Here is a 17412-nt window from a genome sequence, read left to right as displayed (position 1 = left end):
GGAAAGATGAATAAGATGTAGTCAGTCACTGCTGAATGCTTTTCATCTAGTATTTATTTTGTTCTTCAAACAAACAAAAGCCAAACTATTTACAAATCTTTCAGTTGTTCTTTTTTCCAAAACAGTTTCATTACAGGTATGCTGCTATTTTAACAACATTCAAAGACTTATTAAGCAAAAGAGCTGAGCCGACTGGGATATAACTTTCATGATGTCTTTTAGGACAATATTGTTGGAAGTACGGTTACCAGAGCTAAAACAAACCAGGTGAGAACGTTAAGTGGACGGGCCCTGACGGGATCATCTAAAGGCTGCAACCAAACATCTAGAGCTTTTTGACAACACAACATTGCAGTTCATCCAATCATAAAAGCCTGTGTAATGCAGTCAAATTGACTGCAAACAACCTCGTTTTACTCTTTTAAGACAGACTGACTGACGACTGACAACTAATACCGCACAATATGAGCTTTTAAAAAGTCAAACGTAGGTATTTTTAAAGCCATTCACAAATAAGAGACTTGGTAGTATATTCACGGTTTGGCAACTGATTACAACAACATTAAGCTTAGTAACCATTTAGTATCAACAGTTATGGCACACTGGATCCTCCTGTGGCTACTTCAGCTAGCTTAGCTATTGCTGGTAACTATCCACCAAGATCTCAGCTAAACAAATGTACTGAAGATATCCAATGAATATCAGTTGCCATTTGGATTAAAAACTGCATATTGATTTGTTATCGAGAATACAAAAAAAACAAAAAAACACTGGTTGACTAAAAGCATTCATCTCTCGAACCCAATTAGATATACATACATGGACATAGAATTTCCTTTCAGATAACACACATCCGTGCCATCAGAGACAGTCCACGGGCAGCAGCGCCGCCCGGTGCATAGACAAAGCTGCGGTAATCTGGGTCGGGATGTGACCCATGTCAAGGTTTAGTATCAAAACGCAGGAATATCACGAATCATGCAAGCGTACTCTTACAATCATTTTTCCTCCATGCCTGATCTGACATCTCAAAACTTTAAAAGTACCTAGTTGCTTCCAAAACGTCTATGTCCGCCGGAGTGTAAAAGAAAGAACCAAAAAGCCCTAACATGTCGATTTGAGGTGGACTCGTCACTCTGCTTTGAGTCGGTCTGATTCAGTTTTGCCCATAGCGGTAAATCCAACAATAGTTATCATGCAGCAACAAGTCTGTGCTTTAAGCCAATCCTGTACTCCCCCCCACCCCCTCCCTTGTCAGCTCAGCTCCAGATAGTACAGGCTCCAGCCCTTTAATAAGCCTGCACCATCAGCAATAATCTAAACAGGAAATCTGAACATATCCACTCTTCATTTTAAGGAAACCAAAAGGGCAACAAAAGCTAACCACCAGCAAAATCAGATTAGTCCGAGACGTCTTGCAGCTATAATCTGTAGCTAAATAGTAAAATGGTGATCGAATGAACATGTAGCAAATTAATCCAGAACAGGCTGTCCTGTTAGCTAACAGTAAACAGTCTTGAAGAAAGCTCCTACCAGTCTTAGACTTAAAAGGACAGTTAAGGAGGTGGTTTCCAACTTAAATTCATCATTTGGAGAACATTTTCAGTTTGCTGTTCACGACTGAAAAATATACAATTTAAGGCATGTTGAACAGAGAAATAAAGCAAAACCACTATGAGAAAAATCAAAACACAAAAACTTTAACAATATTTACAAAGCTCAGCGTTAATATTGAGCAATGATTTTGTTGTGTCTGTATCTATGATTTCATATTGATGTGGCCATTGTGTGTGAGGCGTGGTTCCAAGTGTGTGTATGCATGTAGTGTGTATGCATCTCCTTTGAACTCCAGAATGTGTGTGACATGTAGTTATGCATTTGTGTTTTGTCATGTTTCAAAGTCTTTTTGTACAATTCGTTCAGTTCATCAGTTCCACCGCTGCAGTGATTTTTGGTGACTTTGATGTAATCCAGCCATGTCCGTCGAAAACCGAATCCAGCTCTAAAGTCTCTGACGTCTGGGCAGGTCTTCTGTCCCGCTGGCTAGAAGACCTCCATGCAACCACCTGACAGTTGGTGGAGGATGACATCTGGGCAATACGTGCCTCTTCATCCTCTTCCTCGCCAGAGAGCGCCTCATCAAATCCCAAACCTAACACAGATGGGATCCACGGTGGATAAACCTGTAACTTCATCTGGTAACTGTCCAACGGATAATGCCAACGGCCTGCCCAGTCCGAGGTCAGGACAGAAAAGTTTCTTAGGGTTGAAGTTCAAAAGGACAGGTTTGGGGTTAACTGGTTTCTGGGTTGGCTGTAGATTAGATCCTCCTTGCAGAGGGCAGCAAATAAAGCACAGCAAGACATCTGTGAGGAGACAGAAAGAAAGACGCACCACAGTGTTCAAAGTGCTACAAGAATACCCGGGAGTACATGAGCCCCTTTGAATGCATCGTGCCAAGAGAAAAAGAAGAAATGAAGTAGGAATATCTTACCATTGCCAAGGTTCTTCCCTCCTGCAGTCACTCTACAGCTCTGAAGGCAGTCATCAGGTCGGGAGAGGAAGTGAACGCATCCTCGCCAACAGCCGTGTCTACCTCTTAACTCTGCATGTTGATCAAACACTCTTGGTGGGGATTTATTTAGCGACCACAGCATCCATTTTGATAAGTAATCAGTCAGTCTTGGAGCCGCTGTAGCATGTCCAACACCTCAGTCCATGGGTTTTTTTCTTTCTCCCTCTCCATTCCCCGATTATTTCAGGGTTACTGGCAAACTAAGGGAAACTCACAGCGAGTCTCATCTCAAACTATATTCAAAAAGATTGGTTTCCTTGAAGAACATTCACTCCATATAATCAACGTCTCATGAATTTTCCTTCATCCATTTGCACATTTTCTTTCTACTCTGAAAGATAATACAAAAATATGGTTATATACACAGGAGGTGGGAGAAGACGTGCTTCTCGAGTCTCTCGTTTCAGTTTGGGAATATCTTTTCAGTGACTTTGTCAAAGTCGTAGCAATCCTCCCGTTGTAATTGTGCTCCCATCCCCAAAATGGTACCTCACAGCTTGAATGAACAAAAGTGCATAGGTGAGTTGGTGAGGGCAGGGTGAGTGCTTAAGAGGGTTGAGGTGAAGACGAGCGCACTAACCAGGTGTACTCAGATCGCCCTCTCAGTTCCCTCTGGCTATGTAGCCCAGCACTCCGTTCTCCACAAATCAGAGCCCATCCTTGATTTTCCCGCCTCTGCTCCATGGTTGATCATCAAGTCTCAGGATCCACAACCAACACTGAGGTCCAGTTAAAGGATCTTGTCCATGTTCTTGTGATACCTGCCACTCTTCCTCAAAAAAAAAAAAAAAAAAACCCAACACCACTCAATGTCCATATGGCAGAAGCGCACTTGCAAACCCCACCCGTCTTTATGTGGGAACAAAAAGAAAAAAAAGAAAAAAACTGCACCCACAGAAATCCATGTGGTTTGTAAACAACCAAAGCTCCAGTATGGAATAGAAAGAGTCCTTTCTTTTAATTCTTAGTCACTATTTGTATGACCAGGATTGTAGAGGCAGTGTGTTCAACTGTATCCACCCCGAGTTTTTTTTTCTTCTTCTCCACTGTGTAAATAATAATAAAAAAAAGTTCTCACTAAATTCTTTGAAGCTTTTTTGTTTTTTGTTTCCATTTTTGAAATCTTCTGAGGAAAAAAAAATCTGATATCAGCACGGGTTTCTTGTCATTTTTTTTGGAATACATTCAATATTTTCTTAAGAAACAATACACACACTTCACATGGCGATAATGAAACAAAAAATGAAAAATTAAGGAAAAAAAATTAAAACACACAACAAAAATAGCAGCCCCAAGTGCTCATTATCTTAGTCCAAATACTTTTTAAACTTTGTATATAATGTATATATTCATATATATTTTTCATTAAAAAAAGAAAACTCGTCATTATCAAATTGCAACAACGAATAAGTAACACAATATGCTAACATTTCATGCACCGTTCTGTGCACTTGCACATTAAGATGCTGTTTTTTTTTTTGTTTTTTTCTCCATAGTCAGCAACTCGACACCTTTCATTCACAAGTTCGAGAGCTGACAAAAGGCAACGTGATCACACCCCAGGAAAACACACTGGACTAACCTTCCGATGGATCACCCCTAGACTGAACTAGAAATATTTACGATATATAAACTTACATACTTTACATACACTGTGCTGAGCACTGACGCACATCACACTCACTCTCAAAAAAGAGTTAATGTCTCAATGGCCACGCACCCTATCCAAGTTCTTAGGCACAAATGTGCATTCATACACATACAAAAAAAATGTATTCAAAATGAGTACCTGTAGTCTTAACTCATTTCTATAAACAGTAAATGAACATGCATACTGAAAACACACACGCGCGCACACACACACGCACACACACACACAGTCCCATTCTGATACACGCACAGTAATGTCCCTCATGATTCGCCTGCTCGTCCTCACAGGTGAGACAGCTCCCCACGGGGAGAGGCTAAGGGAGATAAACTAGTGGTGGCCATCATGTGATGAGCGCAAAGCTAACATTTACAAATGTATGCATTTCTATTTCATCTATTTGGGGATGAAGAGCTGGTGAGAGAAAGGATGTGTTGTGCAATTGCCCTCTCTCTCTGCGTCTCATTCATACAAAACCTCTCTCTCTCTCTCAAAACATTTAGATGATGTCCCTGTTTGGAGAAGGGACACACACACATACACACAAACACACAAACACACACACACAATCTAAACATGAGAACACAAATTTACCAGAACAAAAACAAACAAACAAAAAAAGACAAAAATGGCCTCTTATGTTTCATTCATCTTGGTAAGCAACAAAAGAATGAAACCAACAAACAAACATTGTGCAGACTGGTATATTACGGACATAAACCAACCATCACACATCAGTCACGCTCACACTCACACGGACACATTCACAAAAATATTCACTTCTATTACTAACCCCATTTGTTTGATTTTTTTGTTGTTTTTGTTATTTCTTTTTTAGGCAAGTGCAAATCTTCAAGTTTTTTTTATAATCCATTTTTCAATAGCTTGACTTTTCATATAAATGTAAAAAAATGCTAAACAAGAGAAATATCAACAGTGTTTGTCTTTTGAGAAAGGATTTGCTCTCTGATAAGGTTTCAACTAAAGGTCCCCCTGACTTTGAAAACCTAACAGCCCAACCATTCACCCACCGCCTGTCTCAACGCCCCCTTCCAGTTCTGCTGCACATCCACACAGATCATGTGTATGCACACATACTGTATGCGCACTGATTCCCAACAGACACACACACACGCATACACACACGCATACACACACAAGAAAAAAAAACTATTCAAATCCCATCTCAATAAAGTGCATTAGTTCAGTATAAGGTGCTTAATCTTTTGAGTGCCGGAGGATACCCATCTTCCTTTTATCACCCCCCCGCCCCCCCTCGCCCCTGCTCAAGTGATCAACTGGTGCAGCAGGGAGCCCTTTTTTTTTTCTTGCCAGAGGAAAGAGTGGGAGGCGCAGATCCAGGCGCCTCCACCCAACACCTCCACACACGCTCGCTCCCCTCCTACCCCCACCCCCCGGTTCCCCCAGCAGTGCACATTCGTCATCAGGTTTGTCTGATTAAAAGACAGAAGGCCTCAGGTAGCTATTGCTGCTGCGCTGCGTCACATCAGTAATCCTCCACCATCTCCATCTCATTCAGGCTCAGACAGTCGCCCGTGTTGTGGAATGAGTACCCTGCAGGGAGAAGGGTGGACAAGGAGGAGACAGAGAAGAGAGTAAGGTCAGAGGAGGACGGGACATGGGGGAGTTACCCTGGGTTAACACTGGACGAGGACGCGCCGCAAAGCCCCACGCCGTCAATCATAGGCAGGCTTGTTCACACCAGAACACACGCTCTGGCGTTCGTGTGTCTTCTCGTCGTGCTCGACACACAATACGTGGCATAAATACGTAATATTAAAAAATAATAAAAAATAAAATAAATCACAAACAGCAGTGACACTAGGACATAGTGGATGGGTTTTAAAATGTGATTATGAGGTAAGTGAATCAGAGTAATTGAGAACAGCAGGGTAAAGTGAAAGAGGGAAGCTTGAGATGCATATTAATCATTATTAAGTATGATGAATCAGAATTAAATATACCACATATAATACTATATCGTTAATAGTAGATCATCAGTGCATTTCCTTGCTAGATTCGCCTGCGGGACACGGAGAGAATAGATCAGGTGCAGAAATGATGGTTGAAGATTGCGGACCTCAGGGCTGTGTCCTGGTGAACAGCCCATTTGTTTTACATGGGGGGCCAAAAGGCCAAAAAACCATGATGCCTCGCAGCGCTTCAGGGTCCAGTGTAGACCCAGCATTAGGAGGGTGAAGAAGATGGAAGCCCCTCTGCTCTGGAAAGGTTAACCATTCATTGTAAACGTGTGAAGAAACTAAACTCATTGCTAACCATAAAAAGTACCTCACCGTTTGTTTGTGTATTGTTGTTAATCAGTGATCACTGATCCATCACAATCAAATGGAGATAAAGTAGATAGTCAAGTCAAGGACACGCATCGGTCAAGATGAGTGGACCGACTCGATTGACCAGCAGTATCTTCATCAGGCAAACACGTCAGGAATCTAATCGTCAAGAGCTTGGAATTCTCTGAGTAGATCACCTGATTCCCTCAACTGTTTTCTATATGAACAGAATAATGAGCTTCAATCTGTACAGATTACAATATAGGTTTTTAGCTCCATCACATTTATTCGGCCACCTGTTTTCCATCGACTCCAAGAGCGAGCGGTATCTCATGCCTAAGTTTACGCTTTCAACAGCTCACGGGACATAAATAACCTTCAGACGTACGACCACATCCTCCTCACCAGCTGGAGCTGCAGACAAGCCATCAGGAAGATGCAATACTTTCTGCTGGGAGTTCAGGTTGTACCTCTTCCTTCTTACCTTTTGCCCCACTCCATTTGATTCCCGATAGTGAACACATTTTCTGTATTTCCTCTAACTTGGATGTAAAAGTATGACGCTGGTGCATTTTTTAACAGGTTGTGTTTCGTATTATCAAAATGCTAATCATGGATTTCAGCGATTTAAAGCTAGCGGATATTAGATTCTGGCCATTTATCAATACAAATCAGAAGAAGAAACGTGAAATCCTGGTGAGGTCACATACCTAAGATGCTGGGGTCAGAGTGCAGCATCATGGGCTGTTTCTTCTTCATCTTCCCCCCCTGGTTGTCATAGAGACCAGCCTTGCTCATGTGGTTGGCTTGAAACATGGACTGCAGGGTGCTTGGATTAATGCCACGCATTGAGTCCTAAAAGAAAAATGAATTACGATTACAACATTTTAGTCAAGACATTCAAAATTGCCCACCATTGTTTTCTTTTTTTCTTAAATCTATGGAAACCTATTTATGTCATCATTTTCAAGCCCGGGGAATCCAACCCTATTTGAAGAAATCAATGTCCTTTTTTGTAATTGCCTTTTTTCAAAATAACCTGATTGCTGACTTAAATTTGAGTCCAGCACTCATTGTGTGCATTTTGGGAGTTCTCCCAATTTCTCCGCAGGACCTTGAATGATGCACGAAATGTGGATTTGTGTTAAGACATTTGAAGTTGCCAGCCCAGGTTAGATATGCAGTAACCGGCTGACAATAGTCAACAGGTTTGAAGAAGCCTGAAAGTCACATATTATTTATATTTAGTGATGGTATGGTGTGTTGTAGCAGCGAAACACAAAAAGACATGATCACTGCCATGCTCACAAACAACTCAACTCCATCAGTGTTTGCATGTACAGCACAAAAGCAGATCTGCATTTACCTGCAGAGGGAAGTTCATGTTCAATCCAGCCACTTCCTTTGATAACTGGGTCCATAAAGAGGAGAAGAGGGGGGGGTTCACTTTTTAAAACACACTTCAAAAGGCTCCTCTTGGAGCCATTTTATTTCATATACACTTTAAACATCACATCATGGTGTTTTACAAGCCTGACCTTCATATAGCAACATTCACAATTATGTGTATGCTCTTCTCTCTTCTCCTTAAATAGTCTAATAGGAACCATTTCCCTCACTTAAAATGTACTGGTTATACAGCCCCTTCTTGTCATGGTTTGTTATCATTGTAATGAGTTGAGTTGTTACAGCTCTGATATGGCTTCTTTTTGTGTTTCTAACACATTTACTAAGAAACCTAACATGTCCGGGCAGCCGATGGGAACTGAATCCATTTGAGCTCAGCCTACCTGCTGCTGCTGTTGTCTCTGGTGGTTGGCTTTCTGTTTGGCACGTCGCTCCAGAAACTGTTTGGCAAACTCTTTGGCTTCCACTGTGTCCCCTAGGTAGGACCGGATGAAGTCCAGCACTGCATAGGGAGACTCCACCTCTTTCAGGTACGCCACGATGGTGGCAACTTTACGAAGACAAAGGTGTAAATGATTAGCAATGCTAATGTGGAGGGATACGTTGAATAGTAAAATGTGTTGTGTTTAAGTTCAGGGTGACTTTATTCATCTTGATATTACTAGATACACAAAAGCCTACCATCCAGAGAGGAGGAGGAGTTGTTGGCAGAGGTGTTGAGAGCGTGCAGCATCTGTTCACACCAGGTAGTGAAGCCGTCCTGAGGCTTCATGCCCTGCAGCAGCTTCAGCAGCTTCTCCTCCTCCTCCGTTCGCTTACGACGCATCATGTACTGATCGCTGAAGGACATACAGCACATTCATTATCATCATCAAGTGAAGGATGTCATGTATATCATCTGCCAGAGGTAGGTGTGAAAAATGGACGTGAAAGATTCCTTTGGTGTGCATATACAGTGCTGTGAAAAAGTATTTGCCCCCTTCCTGATTTCCTCTTTTTGTGCACATCTGTCACACTTAGAAGTTTCAGATCAACTCATTTTACTAGAAGACAAAGACAACTCGAGTGAACAAATAATACAAATTTGGATATGCTTACTCCATGTATTGTTGGTAAAGAGTTATTTCAAACCTATATCAGCCATGTGAAAAAGTAATTGCCCCCCTAAAACTGGTGTGTGTGTGTGTGTCCCCTTGGCAGCCGCAACTGCAATCAAACATTTGCAATAACTGGCAATGAGATTTTCACATCGCTGTGGTGGAATTTTGGCCCATTCCTCTTTGTAAAAATAGTTTTAATTCAGCCACATCGGACAGTTCGGCCCGTGTAAGGTCACGCCACAGCATCTCAGTGGGTTTAAGTCGGGACTTTGACGAGGCCACTCCAAAACCTTCATCTGGGTTTTTTGAGCCATTCAGAGGTGGATTTGCTTGTGTGCTTCCAATCAATATCCTGCTGCAGAACCCAACTGCACATTTTACTTCAGAGTTTTCTGGTAGAAAAGAATTCATGGTTCCATCAATAATGACAAGTTGTCCTGGACCTGAAGCAGCAAAGCAGTCCCAGACCATCACACTAAAACCACCATGTTTGACTGATGGTATGATGCTCTTATTGTGGAATGTTGTGTTAGATTTCCACGAGATGTAACGGGACCCATGTCTTCCAAAAAGGTTCACCTTTGACTCATCAGTCCATAGAATCTGAGGTCTCGGGGGTCATCAAGATGTTTTTTGGCAAATGTGAGATAAGCCATTTCTGCCCATGTGTCCTTCTTATTGTGGAATCATTAACTGAGGCGAGTGAGGCCTGCAGTCCTTTAGAGGTTATTCTGGGCTCTTTTGGGACCTCCTGATGAGTCGCCGATGTGCTTTTAGTGGCGTTTTGGTGGCCAGTCGGTCCTGGGAAGGTTCACCACTGTTCAATGTTCTCACCATTTGTTAATAATTGCTCTCACTGTGGTTCGTTGGAGTCCCAGAGCCTTAGAAATGTCTTAGTAACCACTTGTAGACTGACAAATGGCAATGATTTCTTTCCTCTCTTGTACTTTTGATCGCAGCATCTTGTGCTGCTTTTTAAGACCTTTTAGCTTCACATTGCCAGACAGGTTTGGTCATTTGTTTGATTGAGTAACCAAGGGGCAATTACTTTTTCCACATAGGGCCCAGAAGGGTTGGACAGGTTTTTTCCTTAACTAAATGAAAACATTTGAATGTGTTTTGCTCTGGTTGTCTTTATTATTAAATTATAATTAGTTTGATGAACTGCAGTGGTGGCTGCAGAGGGGGGTGCAACCAGCTTTTAGGGGGGCAATTACTTTTTCACATGGCTGATATAGGTTTAGAATAACTTTTAACCAACAATAAATGGAATAATCATATCAAATTTGTATTGTGTCTTATAGTAAAATTAGTTTGATGATCTGAAACATTTAAGTTTAACAAGTATGTAAAACAAGAAGAAATCAGGAATACTTGTGTAGATTAATTGGAGTTTTGGTCACATGTACCTGAGAGAAGGGCTGCTGCGGCTGTTCTTCAAGCCCATGTTGTTGTTGCTGTTGCCACGGAGGCCGGCCTGGTTCTTCACAGCCTCGTCCCACATGCCCATGCTGCCCGAAGAGCTTACATTGCCACTTTTACCCTCCATACCTCCAGGACCGCCCCACATGCCAACACCGTCCGCCCACTGCCCTCCCATGGAGGAGCTCCCCATCGACATGCCAGAGTGCTGAAACAAGAAAAGTCATTTTGACAAATGACATGTCATTTTCCATTTGCATTCTCTACAATAGACTTCTTGTTTGAAACGTTTAATTTACTCACGCGGTCTCTCTGCTGCTGGGCTCTCTGTTGCTGCTGCTGCTTCAGGAGCCTCTCTGCCTCCTGCTGCATTTCCAGCAGAGCCAGAGCTGGGGGCTTTCCTGCCTTGGATAGCCCAGAGGAGGGAGCCCCGCTCCAGCCTGAGCCACTTGCCCCAGGACCCTGCTGCTGGGGGGTCTGCTGCAGCAACTTCATGATCAGTTCCTGCTGCTGACGACACTACAGGAAGATACGACAGAGGTCAACACCTGAAAGGTCATTTATGACTTGGTGAACAGGATTCAAAGGACTCGCCATCAAACTGGTTCATATGATCAAGCAATATTTAATTGGATAGCTAATTGCCATCCTAACAGAATGACTTGGAGCACAATCAACTAAAACATTAACACACATTTGTGCTTGAAGTACTTTTGTTTTTATGTTCCTGTAACATCAAAGATTTCTAAAAAAAAAATAAAAAAATTCCAAAATAAGTGTTTAGTGTACAAAATATTAAATAAATATTTGAAGGCCGAGGTAAATCACGGGGGTAAGGGAAATAAACCGCAGTTACAAAACGTCACTCTTTCGTAACGGTAAGCCCTGTAGAAGCTACGACAGCTACGAGTCAGGCCACTCGCCTGAAGTGAAGATATTTCCTCTGACAATACTCATGATCTCAAAATCTCACATCTTTACACCCCTAAACTCACCTGCTTGCGTCTGAAGAGCTCCTCTTCCTCCCTCCTCTTCTGCTCCTCCTGTTGCCTCCTCTTCTCCTCCCTCCTCTTACGCTGCTCCTCCTCCTCCCGCTTCGCCCTGAGTTCAGCGTCTCGCCTCTCTTGCTGGAGCTGAAGGGAACACATCCGGAGTCAAACAGAGATTAGAAGAGGCAACAGAAGTTACAGAAGCTAGAAATGAAAACTGCTTTGAAATAAAAGTTTTCAGCTGATGACAGTGAGTACAATAAGATAGAATAATAATAATAAAACTGTAAAACATGTGCATATAACATAAAAACCTAGCGAATGAAGATGTGAATTCTGTTTCGGCTCAATGTGTTGCCTGTGCTGTAGTCCTTTCTCCCCCCCTCTAGTAGCTCTGCTGGGCACTGGTCTGGGAAGTCCTGATAGCTCACCTCTAATGAAGGGACTGATGGTCTTGCTGCCTCTCAGACTATGATTTTCTATTGTCCTGATTGTTCTTATGTTAATAACCCCAGTGTATTTGATTTTAAAAAGGTGACTTTATAATTGATTTGGGTCCGTTTTCACGGTAAGGCTGAAAACCTCACGACTGAACTCACCTTTTGAAGCTGTTCGAGAGTTGGACCCTGAGTAGAAGGATTCATTGTTATGTCCCAAAGACTGGCTTCACCGCCTGCATGGAAAGAGAATCTTTTAGCATAATGAGGTCCATGTGTTGTGGTTGGTGGTCATACACAACCAAGGGGCAGCCTAGAACGTACCTGATGGCTGTGAAGCTGAGGTATGCATGTCCCACATGGACCCTGTATCTGGCACTGACATCGACCTGTTCATCGAAGGCATCATCCCCTGCTCACTGCACCTGGAACACACAGAGCAAAGTCAAACACTGGAAGTGAAGTCCAAAGTGAAAATCCACTCAACTATGATATCATCACATAATGTACGCTGGTCCAGGAACCTGCCATCCCCCGTATGCTCACCTGTTAATGAGCTGGAATAGCTGCTGCTGTTGGAGCTGCTGATAAAGAGCTGCTGCCAGGTCCTGTTGCTTTTTCAGGCGGTCCTGGTCCAGGTTTCCCTAAAAAGGCAGTAATCACCGGTCAATAACAGATAAACTCAAGATACCATGTGGAACATACAATCCTCAAGAGTGTAAAAATAACATGCGGTCGATGAAGCACAAACATCTGATCAACATGCAACGATCACAGATTATCAGCAAAACATTATATTTGACTGTAGTTTAAACATTGATATCTCTTTTCCACTTCATAAAGGAGGGAATTAAGATATAAGTTATAATACAGTTAAAATAACATTACATAACATCAAGTGGCGGCACTTTCAAAATGCTCTTGTTAAACTGAATTTGAATGAATCATTGGTCTTTTACCGTAACCTGTCTATCAATCTTCCCTCTCCTCTGCATCCTCCCCTCCCCGTCCTCTACGATGGCAGAGCTCTGACTCACAGTCCCGGCGGACCCGCGGGTGGACTGCGGGCGCTGCGTTGGTGGTGGCTGCCTCACCAGCAGGGGCGGAGGAGAGGGCCCCGGGGCGAAGGGCACGCGGCCCCACATCTTGATGACGTCGCCTAGAGGCTGGAAGCCCTCATCACAACCCCGCTTCACCAGCAGGGTCATGGTGAAGTAGCCAGCCTGAAACCACTCGCACATCTCCACTGTGGTGAACGGACCTGGTAGTGGGTCGGATAGAGCAAACACTGATTAGTTAGATGAACATGTGTATGTTATTTTGCTTAAACAACAGTAATATTTATAAATCAGTGTGTACGAGTAAAAGGGATGCAGCGATCCGACCTAGGCATTGGGTATCAGCTGATACACAGTATGGATCCAATGCCAGTGTTTAATTAACAAGATGTATGCCTCGTTTCGGTGGAAGTGACTGGGCTGCATCCCTCATGAGTAAGAGAAACAGTGTGGTTTGCGAGTGTACCCTGGATCTCTCCTTGTGGGTCCTTGTAGAACCACTTCATGGCGGCCTCATGTGACAGCGGCAGAGCGGCTGCTGTGTTCCTGCTCTCCTGCTGCTGCTGCAGAGCCTGGGTGAAACACTCCTCCTCCAAAGAAGTGTCCTGCAGTGATGCCACCATCTTCTCCGCCTCCTACACACACACACACACACACACACACACACACACACACACACACACACACACACACACACACACACACACACACACACACACACACACACACACACACACACACACACACACACACACACACACACACACACACACACACACACACACACACACACACATCATGTCACTACACTACCACATCAATTTACCTGCCAATATCAGTTCCATTTAGACAGACCATTCATTTAGGTGTTAGAGCCTGGGCGCTTTATTTATATTGGTCAGCACATTTAATTTTAAGAGTATGGGTACATTTCATTGACCACAGATTCATAATTTATTCTACATAATAATGCATTTATAAACATTATATTTTAAGGGGTGTTCACACCGGACGCAATAGATGCGAATTGAGCGGCAACTCTACATTGAAAATCAATGTAAATGGTGCGATGACAAGCGATTCAGGCGGCGGCGGCGCGAACGGAGCGTCTGGTGCGATGAGACGCTGCGCGAATGAAGCGAATGGCGCGTCTGAAGCGACGCGAATAAAGTTGAAAATATCGAACTTTTCAGGCGGCATCAGCGACGAGTTCAAGCCGACAGACAGATGGACAGGCGCTCCGCAGCTGAGATGGACGGGCTGCATTCCCAAACAACCCGACTCCGACAAGACCGGACCCCGGCGCGACGGGGGTCGTTACCCGCCTCACACCGCCCACGGGCTGAACCTCGATCAGAAGGACTCAGGCCCCCGAGCGACACCGGGCAAGCGGTCTTCCGTACGCCACATTTCCCACGTCCGCCCGTCAGACGGGGATTCGGCGCTGGGCTCTTCCCTCTTCGCTCGCCGCTACTGAGGGAATCCTGGTTAGTTTATTTTCCTCCGCTTAGTAATATGCTTAAATTCAGCGGGTTGTCTCGTCTGATCTGAGGTCGTAGTCAAATGTGTACCCGACTCTCCCTGGGGAGAGGTGCGAGGGACGTGGCTCCCGGAGAAGGCTCACGGACTCTGGCATCGGGTACCCCGAGGCGGAGGGTCCGCCGACGTGACCCGCCGCCCCCCGCAGGCGCTGCCCTCGTTTTCCCCCCGCTAGAGCGGCACCGGTTCAAAAATGAGCGTCATGCGCGAATGAAGCGAATAGTCAAAAATGATCAAGCGGCGCGATACAAGCGTCTCAAGCGATTGTATTTGCGTCTATCACGTCCGGTGTGAACACCGCATTAGACAGCAGCTTGAAATGTGCCTCCTACCTGCTGCAGGTGCTTCATGCCCTCATCGTCCTCCGTGTCTCCTCCAAGTGCAGGGAGGAGTGGAGCAGCAGAGCAAGGGGGTGGGGGAGGCAGGCTGGAGGAGGTGGGGGCGCTGGGACTCAGCTGAGCCTTGGAGCTCCCTATCGGAGCCATGTCGGAAACTGAAACAAGAAGAAATATTAGTCAAACAATGGGCCCTATTTTTAGTGTTTCTATTTATGGGATGGTGATGTTGCACGTGGCTGTAAGAGCCGCCTACTGGTTCTGTATCTGATGCAGCAGGAAGAGCCGCTTCAGTAAACAAGATATTAAATGACTGAGGCTGAACATATTGCGTATCAAACCAAAATATCAACGTGGCTGAGTTTCCTCCCACACACTCTGTCTTGAGACTAAAAGAGCTGGCTGAAAGGAAGACGCCAAAAGCTCTAAAGTTACAGACCTAGGACAAGAAAGAAATGTGCAACTCGAGAAACGAGTATGACTAGCCAAATACTTGGATAGGGATGATCTGGAATCTTTTATATGGTACCGGTTGCTCCAATGATTCCAAAAAGGATTTAAAGGTTAAGAATACTTCTACTACTTGAGTCAGTCAAGACTCATATAAACACCATGTTATGTGGAATCCATTCTTGAAAGCAGGGTATGAATAATGGTAGCATTCCTGGAAAGTAAACAAGCATCTGGATCCCAACATAATATTTCTAGAAATCATGGTCTCCAGAGTTGATACTTTCAGTACACAACATGCAGTCCCTTTTTACCTATTCATTTTCCCACAATACAACATGGTTAAACCAATGAGTAAAGCACATACGCCCGAAATCACCTGATAAAAAACAAGATACATAACTCTGCTAACTGAATGCATATTTATGTACAAAAGTATACTATTATTCCTGGTGAAGTAAAATCTGAGATCAGCAGTGAGACGTACACGGCCCCAGCTTTTCAGAGCAGAGAATACTTATTACCAATACTAATATGTATTTACCCATTTTTTAATCATTCTGGGTGATTAATAATACATTTTATGAGGTGTGACAAACATACAACACAGAGTTATTATTGTTTGACCCAGACTTTAAGCACAAGCAGACATGGAATAAGGCGTACCGTCACTGGGCGTGCTGCTGGCCTTGACAGTGTGGCTGTTGTTCAGCTGAAGGTTGTCCACCACTGGTCCAGCATTGCTGGGCCGAGGCTCCAGAGAAGGGGGGGTACAGTGTAGGTTCGCTGGGGGAGAGGAGGTGGGTGATGCTGGCTTCGTCTCTCCATCCCCTGCAGTACAGCCCGCTTCTTCTCTCTCTGTTTAGGTGAGAGAGAAAGGGAAGGAAGGAAGACGCCACAATCGTTAGAAATGCATTCCTCCTGGGCCCGATTTCAACGAGGAAGGACTTTATGGACAAAGTCAGCATTAAGATGCAAAAGGCTTCTACACATTGGTCCATTCCATCAAGTTTTATTCACATTTCAGTTATGCTTTACAAATCAATAGCTCACTTAACATGTAATGTAACAATACGGCTGGCATAAAAAGCCTACATATTCCAAAAAGAAAATAAAGAGAAGATGAAGTCTTTCCTCACCATTGTCTTTGTCTCCTTCAGCACTGTTCCTCTCAATGTCAGCGAAGCTCTCCTCCTCTTCCTCCTCCTCTATCCCCTTAAACTCAAACTCCTCCTCCAGGATTGTCTCCTTGCCACTCTTCTGACGGAGGAAGGACAGGAAATGAAAGAGTGCAACAAATACTCATGGGGGCTGACAAATAAATGGACTTGGCTGAAATGCAAGGTGACTCTGTTTTTCCAACACCATTTTCAATTGCAAGCATTCATGGAGTCTGCTATTGTGAATGTGTTAACAACAGGGGCTAAAAATATTAAAAAAACACACCTTCAGAGGCATGAAAGCTCCAGAGGAGTCAAACGTGCCCATCTCGCCATCCTCCTCGTCTGTACACCACTCAGGCAGGCCATCCCTGTCGTCCTCCAGTCCTTCACTGCCTGCACGCCGGCGGCCACCACCGTGGCCCTCAGAGTCCCGGAAATCAAAATCGAACTTCCGACGACGACTCTCACCTGGACCGGTATGCTCCCGCCAGCCTGCTGAGCGAGGACCACCATCTGACAAAGAAATGGGCCTCCATCAGTGTCAGAGGACAGTCACAAATATGACATTCTTTCTACAAATAGGTGAAACACGTAGCCCAGACAATCACGTGGTTAAGTTTCTGGATCTGTTCTATCTCACCATCTGTTCGGGGTTTAGGTGAATTTTAGGAAAAGGTCATGCATTTCTTAACCCAGAAACTGTGGCGGCAATAAAGTGCAGCTCTGTTTCAGCTACAAACCTGACTGTGTCTCTTCACGGCCACTAGATGTCACTAAGTGAAATGTGCTGCAAACAGCTGAGCTTTTGATGGCAAGGAGATAGGACTGGAAAATCATTTTTCACTCCTCAGTGCATTCATTTTTTAATTATCGGCTTTCACTACATATAGTTATATAGTCCACTCTGACTTAGTGTGAGCCGAAGGTAACACATTGTTTAATTACACTGTTTTTGAATGGTCACACCCTGCCTTTTT

At 44.0% G+C, this 17412-nt stretch overlaps 1 protein-coding gene across 1 annotated transcript in view; it reads right to left on the bottom strand.

The window, feature by feature from the left end:
- Positions 1-34: 34 nt before the first annotated feature.
- Positions 35-17412, bottom strand: part of gigyf1a (GRB10 interacting GYF protein 1a) — a 24994-nt gene continuing 7616 nt past the window's right edge. The window contains exons 7-24 of the mRNA XM_084003105.1: positions 16719-16948; positions 16412-16532; positions 15939-16130; positions 14820-14980; positions 13415-13583; positions 12850-13151; positions 12437-12534; positions 12215-12315; positions 12053-12126; positions 11460-11597; positions 10768-10983; positions 10452-10672; positions 8624-8781; positions 8326-8492; positions 7902-7946; positions 7246-7390; positions 2495-5798; positions 35-2366 (exon numbers count right to left, since the gene is read on the bottom strand). Coding sequence (XP_083859231.1) covers positions 5731-5798; positions 7246-7390; positions 7902-7946; positions 8326-8492; positions 8624-8781; positions 10452-10672; positions 10768-10983; positions 11460-11597; positions 12053-12126; positions 12215-12315; positions 12437-12534; positions 12850-13151; positions 13415-13583; positions 14820-14980; positions 15939-16130; positions 16412-16532; positions 16719-16948 — 2606 coding nt within the window. The 3' untranslated portion in view covers positions 35-2366; positions 2495-5730. The remainder of the gene's footprint in view (positions 2367-2494; positions 5799-7245; positions 7391-7901; positions 7947-8325; positions 8493-8623; positions 8782-10451; positions 10673-10767; positions 10984-11459; positions 11598-12052; positions 12127-12214; positions 12316-12436; positions 12535-12849; positions 13152-13414; positions 13584-14819; positions 14981-15938; positions 16131-16411; positions 16533-16718; positions 16949-17412) is intronic.

Source organism: Eutrigla gurnardus (genome assembly GCF_963514095.1).
Source record: "Eutrigla gurnardus genome assembly, chromosome: 23".
Lineage (NCBI taxonomy): Eukaryota > Metazoa > Chordata > Actinopteri > Perciformes > Triglidae > Eutrigla > Eutrigla gurnardus.
The sequence above is the reverse complement of the archived record's forward strand: the minus strand, read 5'-3'. Positions and strand labels throughout refer to the sequence as shown.